We start from the raw sequence: 25730 nt of genomic DNA on the forward strand, positions 1-25730 counted from the left end.
CTAATTTGCATACTTATACCCATACCAAATACACACATACAAAAAATGTCATTATTACTTGATACATCAGCCAGTATTGAATTCACAGAAGTTTATACATCAAGTTCTCTATCAAATTTACAAGTTGTAACTGCGGTTAAATATTTACAAGATCAACAACAAGCATTATCAGATTCAAGTTTACCATTAGAAGTTCAAACTACAGGAGGAAATTCTGAAATTGCTTCAGATATACCAACTTTAACATTAATAACTCCCAGTTATTATTCCAATATAAATACAGTAATGTCAACCAGTACCAATGGAGTTTCAAGATTAAACTCCATGGCTTCAACTAATACTGATTATAAATCATTAAAATTCATAAGTCTTTATATGGTATTTTTATTTGCTACCGGTATATTAGCCTTATAAGAGGAGGGTGGTGATGATGTCTGGTTTTTGGTTATGGTTTATATTAAGGGTTTAATGATTCTCACCCTTATTTCTCCATTCCAGTGTTATGATAAAAAAATTTCTTTTCTTTTCTTTTCTCCTATTTGTTTTGTTTCATAATGGCGTTCTCATTTGAACAACAACAATAATTACAACTACTACTACTTCAACTATAATGGTTTAAAGTTAATTAATATATATATTTAATAATGTTTTCAATGTAAACAAACAAGATATGTAGTAAATGAGAATTATAAACCCCGGCATATCAGATGTATAAGCAAAGGGAAAGCCTCGAGTATTGCCATTTGTCTTCAGGGGTACGATAAAATATTTTTATCCACTCAAAAAAAATAATTCAGGAACCCAAAACAAAAAGCGCCTTTTTTTTTTATTTAGAGAAAGTTAAAAGCTTTGATGTGTTTACAATTCTGATAATATAACATTCTAATCAACGATCCACAGTTACAACTTAGAATTATTAATTCTTCATATGATATGATAGTCTTATTTTTTATATTCTCTTCAACTTCATCCGCCTGCTTGGTGGAACAGGATCAATCAAACATTATCCCACCGTCAAATGAATCGACTTCTCTCCTCTTCTCTTCTTTGTCAAATTCGAGAATGTAAAAAGCCCACGAATACAAACCAATAGTAAATATACTTATTATGACATTTTATTTTGCCTCATTGTATCGAAAATTTTATTGTTTATGATATTACCCCATTGTCAAAAGTTTAATAATCTTCCCGTCATTTCTTAGGCGAGTCCCAAACTCAGAGTTCAGAATGTTTTTTGAAGCCTGTGAAAATCGAACCCACGATGATCCCCGTTTAACCATTTAATCTCCCTCTATAAACAGTATGTAAAAAGCTCTTTCCTTGATTATTAACTTACTTAATCCATCTCATGATGAACTCTACCCAATCATGATATCCAAAAAAAAAAATGTTAAATCTCTTTGTAAAGCGTGTCATCTTTATGCAAGGACAATGCTAATCTTCTCTGTATTGTTAAATTTGACAAATGTACTATCTCGAAAGATAGTACGAATTTTAAAATTTCGCATTTCATTTTAATTTGTACGCGTCACGTGAATAGTCACATGCGAGTATTGCATTCAAAAAAAAATTTAAAAATTTGGGATTTATCATCCTTTAGTCTAGTGGTCTAATCCACATATTTTCCATAACCCATTGCGGGTACTCCTCCATTCAATTCCTGTCGAGAGCTCAGGTTAAAAAATTTTCTCACCCAAAAAACACCGTGTTAGTCGGTAAAACAAAACTAATTCAAACCTAGGGAGCTAAATCCTCCCTAAGAAATCTCCAAACAGGGTTTTATTCCCTTCTAAATAAAAAGGTAGAAATTACCTTAAAAATTTCAATTTCCAAGCGGTAAGTCGCTAACTCCAAATCAAATAAAAATAAATAGGGACCACCAGTCCTTAAAATAAATTCATCTGTCGGTAATGTTGTTAGGCATATTTTGGCGAATCGGAGAGTTTTAGTGAGTAGTATCATAAATATTAGTGATGAGTCTCACACTATTAGCACCTTAATTGGTTCTAGTGTCCCTAAATTGGATTTCTCTTCGTGTATAACATTTATTATACAAATCAGAAAAAAAAAAAAAAAAAAATACACCATAATTTTTTATATGGAGTAATTCTACAGTAATTGATCTGATATAGATATATATTCATAAATATTTTATATTAAAACTTTTTTGAAGCATTTTATTTATGTTTCCTTCCATTTACTGCAAAAAAATGACTAGAATGTCAAGCAGGCGGTTATTTCCTAAAATAAAAAGTAATTATTAAATCATATATCCTAAATGAAACAAATTAAAGGTTACCAAAAAATATCATATTAACGACCCAACGTTGATATTCATATTAAATGAAAGACCTAGGACTATGCCCTCAGTTTCTAAGCTTAAAAATCTAACATTAAAGTTAGTAAATTTCCTAGATAGATATGTATTTGTTGGTAAAATGATTAATGACACAACATATGGCTAGATTGATTTTTGTTAGTATGAACCCATTAGATGTAATTGACAACATATAATTGTCATCCATCTGATATTATTATTCTTAACCATGATAATTGAACTAATCTTTCTTCGGTTGATTATATCTATGGAGGTACCAATTGAAATCAATTCAAAATGAAAACCATTTTTTAATAAACATACCCATATTGAGTTTCACCCAAAAGTTAACTATAAATAAGAAAAGGGATAAAACTGGCTTTACAACTGTTTTCTTCGTAATCGTCTTGTTATCAGGTAAAAAACAGTTAATCTTAAAAAATTAAAAAATTTTTGATTTTTGATGTAAGATAATATGTGCTTAAATTTTGATCCAATATTATTATATTGGACATAACATACTTTTTATTATGGACATCATCTGTTCATTGGCTGGAGGAGAGTAAATTCTTACAATGATTTATCTTATAACATGTAAAATAAATTATATATATATATATTTAAAAATTTTGGTTTTCTGGCTTTCAGAAGGAAATATCGTTTTATTGTCCTACCGTTCGGATTCACAAATGCACCTGCGGTCCTATACATCAATGTTAGTTATAATTGTATCCTAAATAGATTTTTAAATTAGTTATTGCATCTTTAAGCAACTTATTACAAATAACTTATAAAGCAAAGCGTACAAGTCTTTCAAGTAACTTAACGTTTACTTCAGTCAGTAAAACAAAGTTAGATAATATCGAGCGCAAGCTTTAACATTAGTTAGTAATTGAAATTATCTTTATATAACCTCCTTTCGATGAAGTAAGTGATTGAATCAAATTATCCATAAAAAACAATATCAGATGAAATCAATTCTTTCTTCATTCAAAAGGTGATTGATAGATGAACAAAAGATAACTTACATCAAAACAATTAAGTTAATCACCAAGTCGACATTTGAAGAATCACACGTCATATTTCACAAATACCGAAAATCAATATGAAACCCATAAATAAAGTAAAACAAACAACATATTTATTTTTCATGTTAGACGAGATATCTGCTCCACATTTTGTGATATATTAAAATACGCATGGATTCAGATCAAATTTTAATCCAATTGTTGTTATATAACCAAAATATCAGAGTATATGCTTCTCAAACTACCATTAAAACTAAAGATGACGATATAAAATAAACTAAATTAATTAATTATATATATTTAAAAATTAAACAAGACATTAAGTGAACATAAATAACATGGGGATCATAGCATTAAAATACAATAATAAACAGCCACGGCTATAGTTTTACATTGTTAGTTTACTTTAAAAAAGTGTATAAAGAACCTAAATAGAATATCAAATTAGATATAATCATCATCCAAAAAATGAATTAATGATTATATAATCCCATAAATCCCATAAATCCATAATTCCCATAAAACCCATAAATATAAAGATCATGATTCACACCTTACGATCTTCTTACAATCTGAAAAACAATCTTTATATTATATCCTCTCACCCAATTTGGAAACATCCCATCCCAACCCTATAAATTTACATCGTTAGTTCATATTCATGGCCTAAATAGAATATCAAGTTAGATATAATCATCATGAACATTAATGATTATATAGAAGAAACGGATGCATCTATGTAAACTCTTAGATGTTTTTGCAAGACGAAAAGAACGATTTTGACAGATATTCAGGATCTCCCAATTGAGCAACTTATTTCACCGACGGTTCTAAATGTTTGTTAGATATGTTTTCCTAAATAGAAAGAAATATAAGTTAATATAGAAACTGCTTATGAATATAGATTATTTATTTCATTAAATGGAAAAGTATCACCGAAATGCATTTTAATAATCGTAATCAAATGATATAAAATCATGAGAAAACTTAAAATCTCCTAGTTAATAAACATTATAATTCTAAATAGATTGTTTAAAGTTAATATAAGATAGCAAATTCATTTCACACACAAGTATCAGAGGACTCACACGAACTCAACTTTCGACGATCCTTTAGAATTAGTTAGTATTGATTGGTATATTATATAAACACTCTTAATAAAATAAACGGTTGATATGATGCATTTTAAATCATTCACTTCATTCATAAAAGTTGACAATGGTAAAAACTAACTTACGATGTCAGACGTAGACTTTCAAGGATACACCAGAATTATTAATCTGTATCAAAAGAAAGAAAGAAAGAGATCAAATTAAATTAAATCATTTTTGATATTTTTCAGTTTTGATGTGATCTGATCTGAATTTCTTTTGGTATGAATTTTTGCACTCACACTACAGTTTTTCAATTAGGGTTCAAATTTACTCTACAATACTTAATCTAATATGAACCAACTACAAATAACTTTATAACATAATTGTAAAATTAATTATATATATTTAAAAATTAAGACACAACATGTCGTACACCTTTTGGTTTATACCAATGGAACGTTCTCCCTTTTGGAATGGCAAAATGCTCCGACCTATAATTTTACATCGTTAGTGTATGTAAATATAACCTAAATAGAATATCAAATTTAGATATAATCATTTGATGATTATATATATAAAACCCTTACAAAATGTATTGAACTCTGAAATTCCCGATCTTGCATGTTTTTGACATTTATCCATGTCCTGCCAATTTGGCAATTTTTAATTGTGAACTATGGTTCTATAAAATAATGTTAGTTAGACATGTTGTCCTAGATAGAATTAAATATAAGTAGATATCAGAGCTGCAGAGTAATCAACAAGGATTAAACGCAACACGATATTATAAAATTATAAGAAAATGATTCTTCTAGTTAATAAAAATTATAATTCTAAATAGATTATTTTAAAAGTTAGTTTGCTAAACACACAATCGAACGAAACACATCAAAGGATGTAATCACTCACATACAAAATCACTTTTGACTTGGTTAGTATTTGCTGTTACATTATATAAAACCGATGATGAAGTGGGATTGATTGAATAAACCAAAATGATATCGTTGAACTCGTTTAATTCATGCATTTTAACTTATGTAATCAATATTTCATTCGAAAGGTTCTTCTTATTGAAAATAACTTACACGAATAGATAAGCTTTGGATAACTAATTCCATAATAAAGAACAAAGAAAGAAAGGAAGAAATAAAATCAAAATTTGATTTTGATATTTCGAATTTTTGATGATTTGTTTGGTTTTTTGGTAACGACACTACACGGTATAATTAGAGGTCAATTATAACAAGATATCTCCCCCACATTAATATCTGTAATAGTTAGTCTCCACTAGTAAATCAAACTGATGTTGTCATTAGCAATAATCCATGATACAGACTGATCCAATTGTAATATGAGTAATATTAGAGAGTCAGTATTCCTACGTTATGCCTATCTACTTGATATGAATATCGCTTATCAGTTCAAGCGATAATTACAAATTTACAACTTACAAATTGAATTTTTATCATAACATTATTGTATTTATATATATTTAAAAAAAATCTATACGTACCTATCTTTATCAGGTTTACTCATCTGCGGCTCTAGCAATATGCGAAGTCGACAAGAGGGATTGCGATGTTAGTACTAATTATGTTCTCTACTAAATAGATAATTTAAAAAAAAGGTTAGTAATAATAAGTATGGACTATGGACTATAACTGTCTTTACAATGGCTTAGAAGGTCTAAGTTACGCTAACGATTTATGATTGAGATAACTCAATATAAAAAGGGTTGTGCTAAATAATATCAAGTTGATATCAAGTTAATGGATATTGAAAATACTAGATATAGAATGGTAGTTAGTACTAGACCAATCAATTCAATAAGGTATAATGAAATTGATTGAGCTGACACATATAGTGTGATTATCACTTAATATGAAATCATATCATATCACTATAAGATCAACATTAATAAAAAGGATAAAGAATTAAATCGTTTAATTTAATTGAAATGAATTTTGATAAGTAAAGGCTTATGATAATCAGAGAATTTTTATATACCGGAATTACATAGGTGACTGATAACATATACAATATAACGGATGATAATAGTACTACAAACTACAAATGAAGATCAATATTGATTGATTATCTTCAAGTTAAATAAAGTTATAAATATTTTTATTAAACAGGATAGTTATAAAACAGCATTCAGGGTTAATAAATAACTTTCCTACCTAAATAGAATCATAATTAGTTAATAAATTTAATGATTGAATGTACCAGTGGAACGTAATGCCCTTGGGCTTCTGCAATGCGCCAGCTACATTCCAAAGATTTATGAATGAAATTAGTAACGGAATACCCTAAATAAATTAGTTAATAAGTTAGTATATGACTTGTTAGGTCCTATTCCTATAAATAAAAGTTAGCATTTATATTATTTTCAGATTATAGCACCTCATGATATAGTTATATTAACACATGGACGAAATGTATTTATAAATGACAAAATATTTCATTTTTTTGACATTTTGCTTTTTCATGACAAAAAATTAAGCTCATTTTTGCGGTTCTGTTTTAAGTACCAAAATTAGATATAGTAAGCATTAAAGAATAGATCAATCATGGTTAATAGAACCATACGATCATCAATCAATCAAAAGTATTGATATAATGCATTTGTAGTAGGGTCCCAACTATGGTTTGACCTTTAATTTTGTTGTAACCAAAAGTTTGTGAGGTTAAAGTTTTGTTAAGAGATATTTTTAAAATTTGTTGCAAAACCAAATCACTTTTTGAAAATAAATAATTTTTAAACTAACTTTTATTTTGACCGTCATAATTGTATCTTTTCAATTTAACTATAACATTATCTGATATAAGTTAAAAATATCTATTTATTAGATATAATAGATAAACTAATTCCAGTATAGAAATCTATTCACATAGTTCAATAGATTGATTAATCAAAATTTTAACAGCGGTTATATTCAATAATAATTCCAACTATTAAATCAATCATAATCAATCAATCAATCAATCAATCAAACTGTGGTCTTAATTCAACATATATACTACTTAATCAATCATCAATCAATCATCTTCTATTCTTCAATCAAAGTTTCAAATCATCTATCTACAACCACCCCATCTGATTTAATCTTTTATTTTATTTGGTGATAATAAGTTTGGAAGGTACAATAAACAGTTTTGTTATCACTGATAGAAACTAAAAATCAATTAGTTATTAATCCAAAATCAATTCAAAACTAAGAATTATATTAGGAAATTATACAATGTCTTGTATTTGCAGAAAGCCAATATGTTTAAGTACTGAGTTAAAGTGCTTAAAATATTCCTTAGAAATTGGTCAGAACCCAATTAGAAAGACAACATTCTGTCAATGCTTCAAGTTAAATTTTACAATTAGTTCAAAATGTGTGAATTGTCACAAAGATGTGTAATTAAATAACGTCCAGGTTAGAAATAAGTTTTTATCAACAGATGAAATCAAAGCAGCTGAAACATGGATTAGAGAAGAAAATAAAAAATTTAAATTATCCCTTGACACGATTAACAAAGCAGTAGAAAAATTACCTTTCATACCAAATGATACATTCAGCGTCAAAAGAAAGATTCATGATATTGCAGCAAGTTCGTTAGCTGCTGAAGTCGTTGGATCTGGAAAAGAACTTTCAGATCAGTTCCTTGGATTAATCAATAGTAGTGCCGAATTAAATCGTTCTAAGCTTAAGCAAAATGCAATTCAAATCAGCAAGATCATAGTTCCGAAGAATGGTTCAAAACAATGGAAGTCTAGCAGAAAAAGAAGAAAAGAGAATTAGTTTGTTAAAAAGACTGAATTGAAAAGATCAATTCAATATGAAGAAAAAATTGATATAGTAATATATAGTAGTGTATAGAATAAAAGTATAAAAGAAAGTAAAAGGTAATTTAGCTGATTTATTGATCACTGACATAGATGTTATATTATATACATGGCTATATGATTATATGATTTATGAAAAAACATAGTTTACCAGTAGACATCATAATTTTAGTTGTGTGAGATATTTCTCCTTATTTTAGTTTAATATTGAACCATTATTCATTAACCTTGATTAAAAAACTTATATATTTTTCAAATAGATTGATTGACAAAAACCCGACAATCACATATATTTCAAGTAAAATGCCACTTTGGTTAACTAATCAAAATCATAATACTATATAATACTAAATATATTAACTATATAACCTACGATCCAACTCTCTAAGGACATTAGCCACGGATTGTACTTCCACTTGCATACCTCTTGTGGTTAATTTTCCCACCATAGTACTGAAATCTGCTGAATTGAAATTCTTATGACGTGAAAGGGTTTTGTACGCATCAGCACAGGGGATGAATATATTGGAAGTACCTGATGCTGATACTGATGATGATAATGATGATGGACCTGGGGTTGATGGTAACATATTTGGAGTAGATGGAGCAGTACTTGATTGATTGGTAGACAATTCATTGAATGATGGTAGATTAGTTCTGGAATTGGACCTTGACAATGAGCTTTGATTTATGATTTTAGATAAATTTTTATCTTTATTAGCAACAGTGGTACAGAACAATGTCAGTAATGGGTCGGTCTGACATTGTTTACAAGTACCAGGATTCCCAGTACACCCACTATTATCATTATTATCAGATGTAGATGCAGCAGCAGCGGTAGATAAGGTGATTAAATCTGTTGATGATGCACTATTAGCTACTGAATCAGATCTTCTTGTGGTAGGAGTGACAACATTTGGAACCGCACCAGGAGTTAGATTTGTGATATTACTGATTTCAACTGATGGACCAGGATGCATTACTGGTAATGAAGATTTTCTGAATCCGTTATTCATGTTTATATTTTGAAGTGGTGGTAATGCCTTATGTTCTTCTACCTCAATGTTATCATTATCAACTTCCACAGTCTGTTGATTTAAGTTATTACTTAATATGGCAGCTTCTTTCGCAGCTTCTCTACACACACAAGGAGTATCATCAGAACAGAAACCACAGTTCTCCACTGGAGAATTTTCATTGAAATCAAAGTTTTGATTGGTTTGGGTAGCTTGAGCAGTTTGATTATGGTTATGACCATGATGAGGAGACCTCACACTCTTTAATTTTTTCAAGTCTGGAACCTTCTTTACAAACTTGAACTTGTCGGTAAAATCTGTTTCTTGATTGACCGAATTTATAGATCTTTTCTTACTACCACCCAAAGAAACTGCAGCCATAGGTTTAAAACTCTTTAATTTTTCATCAAGAATCTTTTGACTTTCAATCTCTTGTTGTTTAGTTTCTTCTGATTTTGATTCCTTTATTCCAATCGCCTCACAAAGACATTCATCCTTTAAACAAACTCCACAATCAAAGTTATTAGTATCAATCCTTCTAGAGGTTGGAATATTATTGGTAGATGATTTTCTTCTCACATATGAAGTTTGAGAATAATTTGAGCCTGGTGGTGAATCAGCCGATGGAGCCGGTGATATTTGTTGTTGAATGGAGTAGATTGAACCAGCAGGCGAACTTACCACTTGGTTTATAGGAGAATTATGTGAACTGGCACCACCACCACCTAAGGAGAATGTAGCTTTAAAAGTTCTTTGATTATTGGTAGTCGTGGTAGTTGATTGAGGTTCTGAAGGTTGAGGTTGTAATTGTTGTGAAGATGGAGTCCTTTGTTGTTGAGGGGTATTACTTTTAGATTGGTTTGATTTGATGGAAGTTATTTCAGTTTTTATAGATTCTAAACTTTTGATTAAGAATTGATTTTCTTGTTTTAATTTATTTATCGTATTAATTAAAGATAATTCTTTCACTTCTTTTTCCTTCTCTTGTTCCATTAACTTTTCCTCTAACTCTTGAACTCTAGTTGCTCTTCTTTCTCTAAAAGCTCTTTGAGCAGCTCTATTTTGTGCCTTGCGTTTACTAGCAGGAGTATCAACACTTGGTTTTCTACCTGGTTTAGGTCTTGGAGGTAAAACCCATTCTTTGGAAGTTATAATTTGTGAAAAAGCAGGAGAATTCATTACGGGTGGACTTTGAGCACCGATAGATTCAGCTGGACTGCTGGCAGTTGAAGGAGGAGTAGCACCAGGCTTTATAAGATTTGAGGCTATAGGTCTTGGTGTTGCGCCAGATGGAGTAGATACAGTAGCTGGAGGTGATGCACCAGCTATGGCAATAGGAGATCCATATACTCTTGGAGCTATACTGGTCTTTGAACTCATTATATAACGTGGGTATGTGTTGTGGTGGTGTATATATATCTGTTGAAAATATGAAATTAAGGGTATAAACAAATTATTACGTGATCAAATTTGAGAATGCGATGTACAATGGATTGTGTATACGTGAATGTATATTTATCAGTTCTATAACCTGATGTCTGATAAGAATGGTATATGACGTTTGAAGTAGTACTAGTAATTAGATCTGAATCTAGTTAGAAAAAGAAGAAGTGAATTAGGATATGAAAATATAATATTGAATCCAAAACTTTATGGTTTGATGAAGGAAGAGGAAAAAAGAAATGTCGATTGATGAAAAAGATAAAAATTTTATTTTTTTGTGTCATTATTCCGTTTTAAGAAGTTAAAAATTAACTCAATAGACATACTATACTCAACCCACTATAGTTGTACAAAACTAGTTTAAAGAACTATAATTTCTTGTCATTGAAAGGCTTAGTAAAAGATTTTGTAATCAAGTATGTTTAAAAGCATGAAACTTAGTAGTTAAGGAAGTTTCCACTCTTTCTCCCTTTTATAACCGAATGTCGATCATTGGCTAATTTTTTTGATATTTTCATTTCACTTATAATTCGTTTTAGTTTTAAATAATAAAATCAATTGCGACTGGTTGCATTATTTTATGATTGATATTATCCAATGATGTTGTAATAAATGACACTCCCCTCCTCCTTTGGTCTTACGCCGTCCGTACATCTTTCTTCTTTCTTTCACTCATTTATTCTTTTATATCAATAATTGCGTTACGACTTTGACGAAGCCGATATCGGAATCATGGTACAAAAACTATTTTATAATTCCTAACCCAGGTAACTAAATACCTAATTAACTAACGATTAAATTATATTATTACACATATACATTAGATATACTATGTATGATATAAAACAAAAGGATTATAAATTACTTACATGATAAATATAGAGTATTGGACAGGGGAGAGGGAGAAGAAAATTCAAAATTTATATATACATAGAATGGTGGGTTGTGATAGGGGGAAAAGGGTTTATTTATAATCATTAAAAACACAGTACTTTCGTACAATTAAAAGCTTTAAGCTTTAGTAGCAGCAGATCTGGCAGCAGCAGCTTCTTCTTCTTCTTGTTTCTTCTTGAATTCAGCTTGCATTTCAGCAATCTTTTCTGGACTTGGTCTTTCTTCAGTTAATAATTTATTAATACTGGTTTTACCAAATTGTTCAGTGAATTTTTTATCATCTTCTAAAAATTTTTGAATGTTTTCATTCAAATGTTTTAACATTTGTTGATATTGAAATTGACCATGTTCTCTAATAATATCTAATGGCATTTTTGGTTCTTTATTAAAACTTGGTACCCCAAATAATTGAGCTAAGAAATTTCCAGCATTTGGTTTTCCAGTTTGATTTAATAAATGTTGATTATCTTTAGCCCATCTTTCTCTTAATAATCTTTCTCTTTCAGTAAATTCTTCAATAATATTAGATTTATCTTTAAATGAACTTAAAATTGGTCTAACATCTTTAACTGGTTGAGTAGCTAAATATTCTAAAAATGGAATTAATTTAATTAAATCATCATCAGATTTTCCTTCCCATGGTTTTAAAACAATCGAATTTTCAGGTTGTAATGAAGCACAAGTTTCATCAACTTCAATCATAATGGTTTTACCCAAATCTCTATTTAATAAGGATAAATCTTTAATATTCTTACCATCTTTATAACGACAAGCTTCTTTAAACAACGCAAATGAAATGAAAGCATGATAAGGATCTAATTTATTAACAGTTTTATCAGAATAAACTTGATAATTGGAACCAAAAATAACAATTTCATAATATTGAGATAAATATCCAAGGAAATAATCTAAACCTGGTCTTTTAGCAGTTCTCCATCCATGTTTAGTATCCCATGAAGAATGAACTAATAAATCATCTAAGGTTAACACTAAAGTTAATGGTCTTCTATAAGCTTCAGGAGCTGGTGGAGGTAATAATTGTTCAAAAGCAGGTTCTGAAAAAAAGGTAAATAATGAACTTAATCTTTTGGTTAATCTTTCATACATTAATTGAGGAGTATAACCATTATCAATGTTTTCAGCTTCTAATGATTTTTGTTCTTTTTCATTATCCCAATCTCTACTTAAATATCCTACACCAACTATAGCACCAGCAAATGAAAATAAATAAAATAAATTAGCAGCTCTTTCACGTTTTATATCTTTAGAAGTTTGAGCTCTTCTTCTACTTCTTCTAGTGGTTTTTTCACCTTGAGATCCATCATTGGATTCTTCTTCAGTAGGGTTTTCTTGTTCACCTTCCTTTGCTTGATGATTCTTGGGATCAATATCTTCAAATCCAGCTTTAGCTAAGATATCTTCAGTTAAGATACTTTGAGGTTGATCATTTTTTTTCTTATCAGTTTCTTTAGAAGAGTAAGATCTGACCGGAATCGATCTCATCAATGATCTGGAATTGTTTAATGCTAATAATGAGGTAGATGTGATTAATCTAGAACGCAATGGCGAAGAACCAATGGTTCTTAACATATAACGAGTCAACATTGTCCTTTAAGTGATATGATTATGATGATGGTATGATGACGATGAAGGATGTGATGTGATGGGTTGGTAGTGTTTAAGAACTGTCTATAAAAATTGGGTTGAGCTAAAACGGTTACAGTTATAATATTACAATTTCAATTATAACTCTATAAATCTAATTTTATGATATCACCACCCACTCACTCCAAAAAAATTTTCACTAATTAAAATGGTGGATTATATACAGGAAATATTTGACAAGTATTTTACAACAATTTAATATCATTATACTTTAAAGAAGGTTTACCCCCATTGAAAGGATATAGGATAATGATGATTCAAAGGGTAATACGGAGTGGATACGGTAATGATGTTATGAATCATACTAGATCATTAGTTAATGGAAGAAGCTTGAAGTTTACGATACAGACAGGATCAGCATCAATCATAAGACATACTTATTCAAGATATAACTATTCTACCACACCGAATAAACCGAAACAAACGTTAAATGAACGACTTCAAAACAATAATTTCGTATTCAAGACCTTAAAATATGTTCAAGATGTCGATGAACAACAAAAACAACTTGAACAAGCTGCTACAGATTCCAAAATCACCCAATTAATCGAAAGAATATCAGACAATAAAGAATTACTTTATTTATTAACGTTATATCATCGGGAATGTTTTAAATTAGGGATAGCTCATGAATCCATCATTCCGGTAAAATCAAGACAAAACAATCTCCGATTTAAATTCTGGTATTGGTTTAAATTAAAACCTATTAATGATTCATTTTGGGAAATATGTCATCTTTTAAATATATCAAATCATAAACATGGGGTTAATTTTAATAAGATTGATGATATTGGATTATTGGATCCTAATCATTTCCCCGTTGAGTTCATGGATCAATTGAAAACGGGGAGGTTTAATGATGTTGATTTCCGCAATGTTGAAATCATGTTATTTAATAAATTGAAATTTGTTGAACCCGTGAATGAATGAATGAATATATATTTTAAGACAACGCTTTTTTGCCATTTTTAAGGTTAGAGGTAAAGCAATTTTATGTATAAGGGATTAAGAGTACTATGTAAATAAAACAACTACTACAATAATTTTATAGTATATAGATAGATAGAAAAAGAAAGACATTGTAAATAATATAAAAAAGAACATTGATAAAGAATTCAAAACAACTAAGGTTTTGGGATTCTTAAAGATTTTGAAATTTCAGCACAACCTTGTAAAACAAATCCTAATGAAATAGTATGAAATTCAAATGCGGAACCTTTAAAGAAGAAACCAAAAGGTAATTTATCTAAAATTAAATCTTTATAAACTAAAAATGCAAAAAAGAATACCCAAAATAAATTAGTTGGGATTGGGAATCCTTCAAAATATTTTGATTTACCATGTTCATCTTTTGGAATCATTTGAGCTGTGATATTAAATCTAGCTAATCTTGTTAATCCACATAATACCCAAAAGGTTAATAATAATACATCAACAGTTGATTGGAATCCAATAGCAAAGGCAATAGTGGCAGGACTTACTCCAAATGAAATCAAATCAGCTAATGAATCTAATTCTTGACCCATTAAAGAAGATTTATTTCTTAATCTTGCTACTCTACCATCAAAGAAATCAAAGAATAATCCTAAACAAATGAAAAAATGAGCTCTTTGAACATAATGAGATTTACCAGTTAAAGTATATCTTAAACAACTTATAATAGAATAAAACCCACTAAACCCATTTAAAAGAGTAATGAAATCAGCCATATGTAAATTTCGAATTAATGAGAAATGTCTATTATCTTCAATAAAAGCAGTATATTCCTTTTTATCCGGTCTTGGTAATTCATCTTTAGAAGCTAATGAGAATAATGATGATGATCTTCTAAGAGGATGAGGTTTATTACTGGAGTTAATAACTTCATCAGTATCGAATTCTGAATCTGATGCAATAGCAGAAGAATCAGATAATTTTTTAAACCCTGAAGTACTAGCAATTGGATCTGACATGGTGATTGGTGGTGGAAGTAGTAGTAGTGGTGGTGGTGGCAGTGTTTGAATGAATGAATTGATTGAAAGTAACTACTTATATATATATATGATGAGGTGCGTGTACGCGAGTTTAAGTTTGAGAATAGGCTTTGTTAGGAAATGATTAACAACAACAATAACGAACTAGAGCTTTAAACTGATGAATGGGATATCAATTGAGATGAATTGATAAATGTTCAAATGACTTCAAATGATTGTAACTAATCAGTAGTAGTAGTGATTAGTATGTATAAACTGTGCCTTGATCTTGATCTTAAAATGAATTGATGGATGGATGATTTAAAATTTACTTTACCCAAAATAAATTTAAGAATTTCTGACTGACTGACTGACTCAGTTCACTTTTTTTTTTCTGGGTTGGTTCAGTTTGCTGTTTGATTTGATTGATCTAATTGATGTGACTCAATTGATCTATACAATTAGATGATATGATATGGATCTGTCAAGTACTGAGAATGATCTTAACCAGCAATCATATCTATAAATAACTCAAATTATCATCTTACCATCGTACCCATCTTTACTATACGTTACTCATAGTTAAGAGACAAATATTTCACATGCACACGTTGTGTCATTAACTACTGCGGCATGGATCTAAACATCTTAATATTTGGGCATGGATGTTTAACTTAAAATTTGGGAATGTCCTGTATTCAATGTTTAGGCTGTAAAACAAAATGTAAACAAATATCAAACATCAATCATTATACGTGTATATATATATATATATAGAGTATCATCAATCAATCAATCAATCAATCAAGTTGATTGGATTAGATTTGAAGAAGAACAGGCTACAACTCAACGATGGTGGTTAGTGAATCAAGATCAGAATTATTACAATGGTTAAATCATACCTTAGATTTAAATTATACCAAAGTTGAACAATGTGGTACAGGAGCTGCCTTTTGTCAATTATTAGATTCAATTGTGGGTGGGATCCCTATTTCAAAAGTTAAATTCCAAGATGTTGGTAATAATGAATATAATTATCGCCAAAATTGGAAAATTTTACAAGCTGGATTCAATAAACATAAAATAAATAAAAATATTGATGTGGAACGATTAATAAAATGTCGATTACAAGATAATTTAGATTTATTACAATGGTTTAGGAAATTTTGGTTAGATAATAAAAAGATTAATGATGTTGAATATGATGCAAAAGCAATAAGATCAACTAGAAGAATAAGTGATGGAAATAGTAGTAATAGTAATAGTAATAATAATGAACCAAGAAGAGTTACATCATCATCATCATCATCAAGTGGATCTAATACATCATCTACCAGTACAACTAGAAAATCAATTACTAATAGTTCAAGTTTAAATATACCTAAGAATAATGCATCCATATCTAGACGAATTTCAAGTGGGAATTTATCATCAACTAATAATAACAATCATCATTCAAGATCAATCACTCCATTAACACCATCAAATTTAGCTAATCAAGCTCATAGTACCACATCTACTAAATCAAGTCAATTACAAAAAGAATTACAAGAATCAATTCAAGAAATAAGTTATCTTAATGATGAATTAAAACAATATAAACTTCTGTCTGATAGTTTAGAAACAGAACGAAATTTTTATTTTAATAAATTACGTGAAATTGAAATTTTAATTCAAAATATATTAGATGATGGTGAAAATTATGATCAATCATTGACGGTGCCAAATTTAGCTCAACAAATTCAATCGATATTATATTCTACTGAACCCGGATTTCAAGTGACTGATCCTATGGCCGATGATAAAACTCCGATCAATCATAATCATACTACAAATGATGATGCTATGAATGATGATATAAATGGGATGAATAATTCCGTTATAATCCATCATCATCAAAGACATTCTCATGTTAATGAGCAAGATATTGATATCCTTGATTCTGAATCATTCTAATTGTCATAATCTAATCCAACATAAGTTAATTTTATATATATATAAATAAATTAATTACTTACATACATCCATACATCATAATACAGGTACATAATCATACAGAGAGTTACGAATCAAAAGTAATGAAATCTGCAACATTTATAAACTCTTAACAATACATAGTATACTAAGTATATATATTTTTTTTTTGGGTTGCTCGAGTCACGTGCGCTGGTTAAATCCAAAAATATTTTAAACTTTTTTTTTTTTTTGGTCCTTAAATTTCTTTTGTCTTCTTCTTTTTTTTAGCAGCATTTTTTAAATCTTTTTTTATTTTTATTTTTTTTTTTTGGCAGGGTTTATTTTTTTTTAGTGAGGAATTTTTAAACTATTTTTTTTTCCTTAGCCGGCTAGCGGGGAGTTAGGTTCCAGTTTCCCAGTAGAGAATAGAAATGTTTGTTAGCGGATAATTCATATAATTCAACTGTAATAATGTTAATATTCTAATACTGTTAATGATATCAACAACATATGTCGTACGTGTTGAGTGATTAATACTATCATTTCTATGCTATCCACTATTACTATAATCCACTGTGGCTAGTGGTACTATGGTTTACTGGACTTTAGTGTTAGTGAGAAGTTTAGTTTAGTCAGTACGCCTTGTAAGAATCTTTTACGCTTAAAACACTTCACGTTGAATTAAATTAATTTTTTTTTTTTTTTTTTTTGGCTGTGGATGGCTGAAATAAAATAAAATAAAATAAAATAAAAAATAAAATAAAAAAAAATTTATTTACATAAATAAAAAAATTACTATAATATTTAAAAAAATTCACCAATCAACCCAACTTTCACTTTTCATCATTACTATACCCTTTACAACTTCTGGTATTACTCACTACTGTCACTTAGTTACTTTGAACCTCATACAGTTTGAAGTTATCTAGTTTTTTTTTGTTTTTGAAAAAGTCAACGGTTACTGTTTGTGGTATAACTACTGCTGTTTGTTTTATTCTTAACCACGACCAACCATAAAGTAGCAACACTTTTCTTTGAAAAGTAGTATCTATTACCATATTAAAGCTTGTCATACCGTTCACTGATCCATTGAATACTATCCTACTATCCTATATCAGTTTCAACTCAGTCCTAACTCATATATGAAAATTCAAATCTATCATATATAAAAATATTTCAACAACCCATCAAGAAAATTCTAATATTGTGAATAGTTCATCGTCTATACAACCCCCTCCCAACTTAAACTATTAACACAATATAGAGTATATCATGACGGCAACTCAATATAATTATAATAGACGTAACTCTTCAACCACTCCATATACCATCCCTATAAAAGTTCAACAACAACAACATGCAAATCATCATCTCCATCATCATAATAATCCTTTATCACCCACAAATTCTCATCATATGAATGGATCTTCTCCCATTACAAGTTCATCAGTTCCAACATTATCAAGAGAATTCGTGGTACGAAGAATAAGTGAAGGTGAAACTGGAAGATTAAAAGAAGAATTAAGATGTGAAGCATGTGGGAAAGGTTATAAACATATTTCTTCATTAGCTAAACATCTTTGGGAACATACTCCAGAATGGAATGTAACTAAACGATTATCAATTTCAAAACATCAACAAGTTCAATTATTAGAAGCTGCCAGTATATTAGTGGGAATGAATGAACCAACCGGAACTCCAAATCAACCTCAATCACAATCACAATCAACAAATGGGAATCCAAATTATAGTGATGATTCACCATTTTCTCCTTCAAATTCAGCCGATACAAATTTAACTAATCATACTACTCCAACTCCACCAATTTCAGATGATAATAAACCACCAACTTTTAAAAATGCGTTTGATGAATCTTCTGAAATTGAAGATACATCTTCTTCTTCTCATAAAGATTTTAATTTAAGAGCTAATTTTAATAGAATGGGTTCTATCAGTCAATACCCTCCATCATCAACCCATTCCCCTATAATCTCTGCTCATAATAATCATCATAATCATCATCAGAACCATCCAAGTTCTCCTTCTTTGAATGGTGGATATCTTGATCATTCAAATGGTCAACACCATCTTCCACCTTCAGCAAGTTCAACAGCTACTACTGTAACTCATACTTTGGATGATTTGAAATCTCCTTCTCCTTCTTATAAGGCTGTACCAGGTAGTATTTCCAAATCACCAATTTTAGTGAATTTCACTAAATTGAATGGAGAAGTTAAAACTGAACGTGAACAAGCAGAGGAAGATAATGAAAATGCCATTGAAGATGATGAAGGTAAAGTCAATCAATCGTTCGACGAGGAGGAGGTTGTAGGTAAGATGGATGATTAAGTCATTCATTAATTCATAATTTTAGAGAAGGTTAATTATTCATAATCCACAACAACAAAATTAACATAAAAAAACATACTTCATATACGTACATAATATAACAAAACTTTGGTCTAGTTGATCTAGAAATTCAAAAAATCCACACTTACACCGATATAAAAATAAAAAATTTTCAAAAAACATATAGCTTAATTTAAATCAAAAACAACAATTAAAATATTTAATTTAATTTAATTTAATATTCACTTTTTATTATTATTGATAGAATAGATGACAGAAAATTCATAATCGTTGCTATTTAAAATCCACCTTGAGATACGTTCAATACCATGGCAACAACAACAACAACAACAACAACAACAACAATAAAAATAAAATAACTTAACGTAACAGGTACATATATATATATACAAATTCATAAAAATATCATAGTTTCAATTTATAGCTCCCTTTTTTTAATAAAACCGTTTCCATTCTTTTTCTCACTTAAGTCATTAATTGATTGATGTAACTTCCCTCATGAACGATATGTGTGGATTTGCAACCAGCAAGATTGTTGAATGGGTGATATATAGATCTATATGATATTGAACCTAATTGCACGACCTTTTCTCGTAAGAATGAAAAAAAAGGACAGTAAATTTTTTTTTTCAATTAGATCCATCCTTTTCTTCTTCTTCTTTCTATAATATCGAACATCTATCATAATGTCAATTATAGTATCTTGGCTTGATCAGATTCCACCTCTTTATCGAGGACAGAATCTTCGACACGATCTAACATCTTCTCTATCAACAAACCGTTTTGGTGCGTTTCTTGAAGCAAGATTTAAACCATATTCAATTGATATTATAATTTCCTTTCGGAAGTTATAAACGTATGATGAAAGTTCGTAGAACAAGACAAAGAAGTGCATCATAGTACATCAGAGGACAAAGTTGTTGTGAAATGACTTTATTAAAATTTTAATCCTACATTCTGGTGTCTCCAAGAACACTCACATTTTTTTAAGAAATACAATTGTAGGAATATATTTATATTTATGACCTCTGTATAAGTCCTGTAATTGTAGTTATTATTTATTTACATGGTTGCGAATGTTCGTGAATCGTTGATCTTATATATATACATGAAGCGTTATTAACAATTTTTTGACTGAAGCATACTGAATGGTATGAACGATGATGGGGATGATGATGATGAAAACAATCAACTCATTATTAACTTTTATCAACCCCTCTAATAATCTCATCGGATAATGGTTGGATCTTGATCAATTTTTCTCTTAATTCCTGTTGTTCACGATGTTCAGCATCATTAAACAATTGCTTTTTGGATAATTCTTGTTGTTGATGTTTAGCTTCTAATCGAGCAGCATCTTTAATTGGACCTTGTCTTAAAGCTTGACGTTCTAAACCTTGCGAATAATTAATGAATAAAAAAGCCCCTCCTGCTGCTAATAAACTAGCACCAAATGTTATTTTAGATGCAGTTGACATTGGTTGGTTAGTTAGTTCTAGAGTGGTAATCTATATATATATATATATATATATTTATCATACAATTATTTTTCAAACTTGGTTGATTTAAATACGGGATTATACCTAACATTATATACAGGACCAGAACGGGGTTTGTTAAAAACTATTATATAACAACCAATGTAAAGTTATGTATTTAGTCAATAAGGCTTATGGGGATTATGTTTACACAAGCGAAAGAGTTCTGTCATGATTATTTTTAAAATCAATAGTGTCAATCTGTCTGTGTGGGATTGGTTATTTTGCTTTGGGGGAAGAGAGGGGTGGGAAATGAATGGGGAATTAATTTAATTTGAATAGTGGCTCAATGTTTATATTATTTATCAAATAATTGATCTATCCTATTTTGCAATTATACCTTTACTTTATATAATTCATATTCCTTATGATCAGAATAAGTTACAACTTAGTTTCATTTAATGAAAGACTTGTCCATTTTAGGCAATATCTCCCCCACGTGACAAAAATAAACTTAAAAATGTCTGTCTGTCTTGTCTGTCTGATTTAGACTTCGTTCGTTCGCTTTATTCTTCGCTACTCTTTCCCTGAACCTTGTCCTGTATCACTTTAAAAGCTTAACCATTAAAAGTTAATGTAATTGAAGCTTATACAGAATAAGTATTGTAACCACTAACAGAACCGCTTCCCGCTAAACTTAACGAAGACATTAATGATAATAATAATGGGTTATAAATCTGTCACCAAATAATTAGGGAGATCTCATACATGAAAAACATCATATATAAATAAAATGTCCCCGACACAAAATGGATCATACTTCCGTAAAATAGGTAAATAAATAAAAATAAAAAAAGAGAGACAGTGTTCGTAAAAGTACAATTTAAATGAATCTGTTCTTTGATGACACTGATACTGATACTGATTTCATTGAAATTGAAATTGTAGTTGTAATTTGAAATGAGATTTAGAACTGTGTAGTGTATAGATTTAGCGAGCCAATTAAAACTAGTTGATAATAATTGAAATAATAATATTTAGTGAAAGCCCAGTATAGTTCCTAGGGAAGGAAAGTTAAGGAAGGAAGGTTAAGTAAACCAAAAAAACGACATTTTTGTCCCTTTCTTAAAATTCTGACAAAAATACCAAAAATCAGACAAAATAAACATCAAAAGCGGAAACCAAAAAAAAAAAAAATAAAAAAAAAAAAAAAAAAAGATGAATGTCAAACAGAAAGAAAAGAAACAGAGAAACAGACAAGTTTAAAGTCACACCCATCACCATATTTCTTAAAATTATAACTCACTAAAAGTTGTCAAGTTTACCGTACCATATCATTCTAGCAATTGTCATAGTTGGTGATCTATATACACAACCTTGAACTTGTAATTTCAATTCATTACTTACTTACCTAGAGAATAGTGCACTCCCTGTCTGCCTGCCCCCATTCCCTTAACCATTCTATTGTGTTCAATATTTTCGTTGCCAATTCTCAACCACCACCACTCCTCCTCCCCTTGCACAAACAAATTACTACCACTTCCATTATTCAACCCATACCAGTTCAATTCAATCATATAGTATTATCTCATATCATATCACTTTGTCTAATCATACCATCTGTATTAACAATAGTGTTCTTCCCCTCCATCATCATTGAAATCATAATATGAGTTCTCAATATAAGACAACGACAGCACAACTGCTCCTACCTGAATCAACCACAACTTCAACCACCATCAATCCATCAGATCATAATAATACAAATCATACCAATACAAATCCATCTAATCCTACTACTTCCAATCCTCAAAATCAACATTATCAATCTCCAACTTCAAATTCTCCCAATACTTCCAATGCATCATCATTTCACGCTAAACCACAAATATCAAATTTAACCAAGAATTTATTATCAGCTGCATCAACAACATCATCTTCAACAACATCGATCGGTATACCAAATAGTAACAATAACAATAATAACAATCAAGCATATGATCAATCATTTCCAAATTCATTCAAACCTTCATCATCATCTTCCAATAAGTTTATACCGACTGATGGTAATAATAATACTGGTGATTTTCAACCTTTCCAACATAATAATTTAAGTAATAATAATTTCCAACCATATAATACACCTCAAAATAATTCATTGAATTATATCCCATCAAGTCATAATACTCCAACTGTGGTAAGTTCATCATATACTTCAAATCATTCTTATACTCCTTCAATCCCAAATACCAATAATTTCATATCTCAAAATAGTTTCCAACCAGGTCTGCAACAACTGCAACCTCCAAGTCAAATACCTCAACAACAACAACAACAACAAGAACAACAATTACCAAAGCAAGGTTCAAGTTATAAACCGGGAACAGTCATTCCTCATTCAATCCCAACCACCAATATTTCAATGGATTCTGCTAATTCGGTTTCAAATCATAATTCATTTGTATCAGCTTCTTCATCATTCAATCCTCCAAGTTTTGATCCAAACCAAGGTAATAGTTATTCATCCCATTCAGTTTCAATCCCATCTCAACATCAAGTATCACAACCATCTCAACCTCTTCAACAACTGTTTCATCAATTCCAACATCAACAACAAAGAGTACCTAATTCTTTTCCTGTCAATGGTGGATTTGGAAATTCGTTTCAACAACAACAACTGCAGCAACAACAACAAAATCAATTTATTAATAGACCTCAAGTTACTAATAAACAATTGTCGGGTAGTAATACTTCTACTTTAAGTAATACTCCAACTGGTAATAATGATATTTATTCAAGTTCATCATCATCAAAACAAACTCGTCAACAACAACAACAACAACAACAACCACAACAGGTTCAAAATAATGTATATAATCCACCTGAACCTGATCATTATATGTCATATTCCGAATTTTATTCAACTTTATTACAAGAAAGTACCCGTAATGCTGAAAATTCTGCTGCTGCTGGTGAATCAAGTTCATCTCCATCATCAAACCTCTATGAAGAACATTTGAATATATCGGAATATCCCGTCAATGATTTAATTGTGATGTTATCATGTTTATTAACCAAGATCATTGAAGCTAATGATAAATTACATCCTAATCATTTTAATAATACGATTGCGATTAGACAACGATTAAAAGAAGAGAAGAAATTGAAGAAGTTACAAAAAATCGAACTTAGAAAACTACGTAAAAGAGCCAGAAGATTACAACGTCAACAATTGGAACAAGAATCTCATAAACGTGATTTAGAAGAAGAAGATGATGATGATGGATTACATAATCGAGTTGATGTCGATGTTATTGTGGTTGAAGATGAAGATGAAGAAGATAATATCGAAGTTGATCAAGATGGAACCAATAATAATAATCATCACCATCATGGTCATCATCATCAAGAACATAATACTATTGAGGTGGATAATGATGATCCTATTGAAGTTGATAATGAAGAATTCGACGATGATGAAGATTTAGATGATGATGATGACGAAGATATCGATATTGATGGTGATGAAGATCTCGATGATGATGAAGAAGATGAAATGAAGAATAAATATTTAGCCAATGTTCTTGCCTTTCATGGTACAAATGTTCCTGGAATCTCATTACATGCTTATTTAGCGAGAGTTTTGAAATATTGTCCAGTTACTAATGATGTATTTCTTTCATTATTAGTTTATTTTGATAGAATTGCTAAAAAGGCAAATAATTTAAATCATCAAAAGAATAAAAATGGTATGAGTAATACTTCATCAACCATTAATAATGAAATGAATCCAAGTTCAGTCACAAGTTCCGAAAACAGTAATAACAATAATAATGATCTGAATGGTTCAGGAGAGATTGAACAATTATTTGTCATGGATTCTTATAATATTCACAGATTGATTATATCAGGTATAACCGTATCATCTAAATTTTTCAGTGATATCTTTTATAAGAATTTAAGATATGCTAAAGTTGGTGGATTACCATTAGAAGAATTAAATTATTTAGAATTACAATTTTTATTATTATTGGATTTTAAATTGATGATTTCAGTGGAAGATTTACAAAATTATGGTGATTTATTATTAAGATTCTGGAAAAGAGAACAAATCGCTAATGAATTAGTAAATAATAATTCATCAACCGCCGCTGCTGCTACCACATCGAACAATAACTCAGAAGTTAAAAAAGAGACATAATCTTACGTTACAGACCAAATCAGTTCACGTTTCTTTTCTTTATTTTCATTTTCATTTTTACCGACAATTCAGTTCAATTCAGTTCCAAAACCGTTGTTCTATAAAATAAACACATTAATGATTATATAACTACCTACTACTATAATCTAAAATTTCTTTTTCCCCCCCCTCCTTATATATTTATGTATATATGTTTTTATTATTACCTTTTTAATTCATAAAGATTCTTTCCCTTACAAACCATTAGTTAAGCGATATATTTAAATTCGTATTTGAGATACAGGAGGTGGATTGCATTGCAATCAACAGCACAATTTTGAATGCATATCCTATTTGGGTAAATGGACATATAATTGCAACCAAAATAAACAACGAAAACGAAAAAAGTACCAATTCTCATATGATTTATAATGGAATGGTGGGGCAGAACCAAAAGGCTTGATTATTAAGTCCTCTGAGGATATACCAAAAGTAGATA

At 29.6% G+C, this 25730-nt stretch overlaps 9 protein-coding genes across 9 annotated transcripts; 5 read left to right on the forward strand and 4 right to left on the reverse strand. All coding sequences in view use genetic code 12, as the record gives it.

Moving 5' to 3' along the window:
* Nucleotides 1-45: 45 nt before the first annotated feature.
* On the forward strand, nt 46-414 carry DFJ63DRAFT_332932 (uncharacterized protein; the record flags this gene model as incomplete). Its single annotated transcript, XM_064907761.1, has 1 exon — nt 46-414. The coding sequence occupies one exon, from the start codon at nt 46-48 to the stop codon at nt 412-414; it is 369 nt and encodes a 122-aa protein (XP_064764784.1).
* An 8219-nt stretch (nt 415-8633) lies between these two features.
* HAP43 (Hap43p) lies at nt 8634-10673 on the reverse strand (the record flags this gene model as incomplete). Its single annotated transcript, XM_064907762.1, has 1 exon — nt 8634-10673. The coding sequence occupies one exon, from the start codon at nt 10671-10673 to the stop codon at nt 8634-8636; it is 2040 nt and encodes a 679-aa protein (XP_064764785.1).
* A 1074-nt stretch (nt 10674-11747) lies between these two features.
* TIM50 (protein translocase subunit) lies at nt 11748-13235 on the reverse strand (the record flags this gene model as incomplete). The annotated part of the gene is made up of 1 exon (XM_064905623.1): nt 11748-13235. The coding sequence occupies one exon, from the start codon at nt 13233-13235 to the stop codon at nt 11748-11750; it is 1488 nt and encodes a 495-aa protein (XP_064764786.1).
* Nucleotides 13236-13547: 312 nt separating this feature from the next.
* Nucleotides 13548-14225, forward strand: FGR39 (Fgr39p; the record flags this gene model as incomplete). Its single annotated transcript, XM_064905624.1, has 1 exon — nt 13548-14225. The coding sequence occupies one exon, from the start codon at nt 13548-13550 to the stop codon at nt 14223-14225; it is 678 nt and encodes a 225-aa protein (XP_064764787.1).
* Nucleotides 14226-14322: 97 nt separating this feature from the next.
* CHO1 (CDP-diacylglycerol-serine O-phosphatidyltransferase) lies at nt 14323-15581 on the reverse strand. Its single transcript, XM_064904295.1, has one exon. It carries the CDS (start codon nt 15245-15247, stop codon nt 14420-14422), a length of 828 nt encoding a protein of 275 aa, XP_064764788.1. The 5' UTR covers nt 15248-15581; the 3' UTR covers nt 14323-14419.
* Nucleotides 15582-16099: 518 nt separating this feature from the next.
* DFJ63DRAFT_310603 (microtubule-binding protein) lies at nt 16100-17203 on the forward strand (the record flags this gene model as incomplete). Its single annotated transcript, XM_064905625.1, has 1 exon — nt 16100-17203. One exon carries the CDS (start codon nt 16100-16102, stop codon nt 17201-17203), a length of 1104 nt encoding a protein of 367 aa, XP_064764789.1.
* A 1173-nt stretch (nt 17204-18376) lies between these two features.
* DFJ63DRAFT_24010 (uncharacterized protein) lies at nt 18377-19673 on the forward strand. The gene has a single exon (XM_064904313.1). It carries the CDS (start codon nt 18476-18478, stop codon nt 19550-19552), a length of 1077 nt encoding a protein of 358 aa, XP_064764790.1. The 5' UTR covers nt 18377-18475; the 3' UTR covers nt 19553-19673.
* Nucleotides 19674-20266: 593 nt separating this feature from the next.
* Nucleotides 20267-21051, reverse strand: DFJ63DRAFT_332940 (uncharacterized protein; the record flags this gene model as incomplete). The annotated part of the gene is made up of 2 exons (XM_064907763.1): nt 20267-20340; nt 20778-21051. 2 exons carry the CDS (start codon nt 21049-21051, stop codon nt 20267-20269), a joined length of 348 nt encoding a protein of 115 aa, XP_064764791.1.
* A 1669-nt stretch (nt 21052-22720) lies between these two features.
* Nucleotides 22721-25252, forward strand: PCL7 (Pcl7p; the record flags this gene model as incomplete). The annotated part of the gene is made up of 1 exon (XM_064907764.1): nt 22721-25252. One exon carries the CDS (start codon nt 22721-22723, stop codon nt 25250-25252), a length of 2532 nt encoding a protein of 843 aa, XP_064764792.1.
* Between the last annotated feature and the right edge of the window lie 478 nt (nt 25253-25730).

The sequence above is a fragment of the Scheffersomyces coipomensis genome (genome assembly GCF_036884675.1).
Source record: "Scheffersomyces coipomensis strain NRRL Y-17651 chromosome Unknown DFJ63scaffold_1, whole genome shotgun sequence".
Classification (NCBI taxonomy): Eukaryota; Fungi; Ascomycota; class Pichiomycetes; order Serinales; family Debaryomycetaceae; genus Scheffersomyces; species Scheffersomyces coipomensis.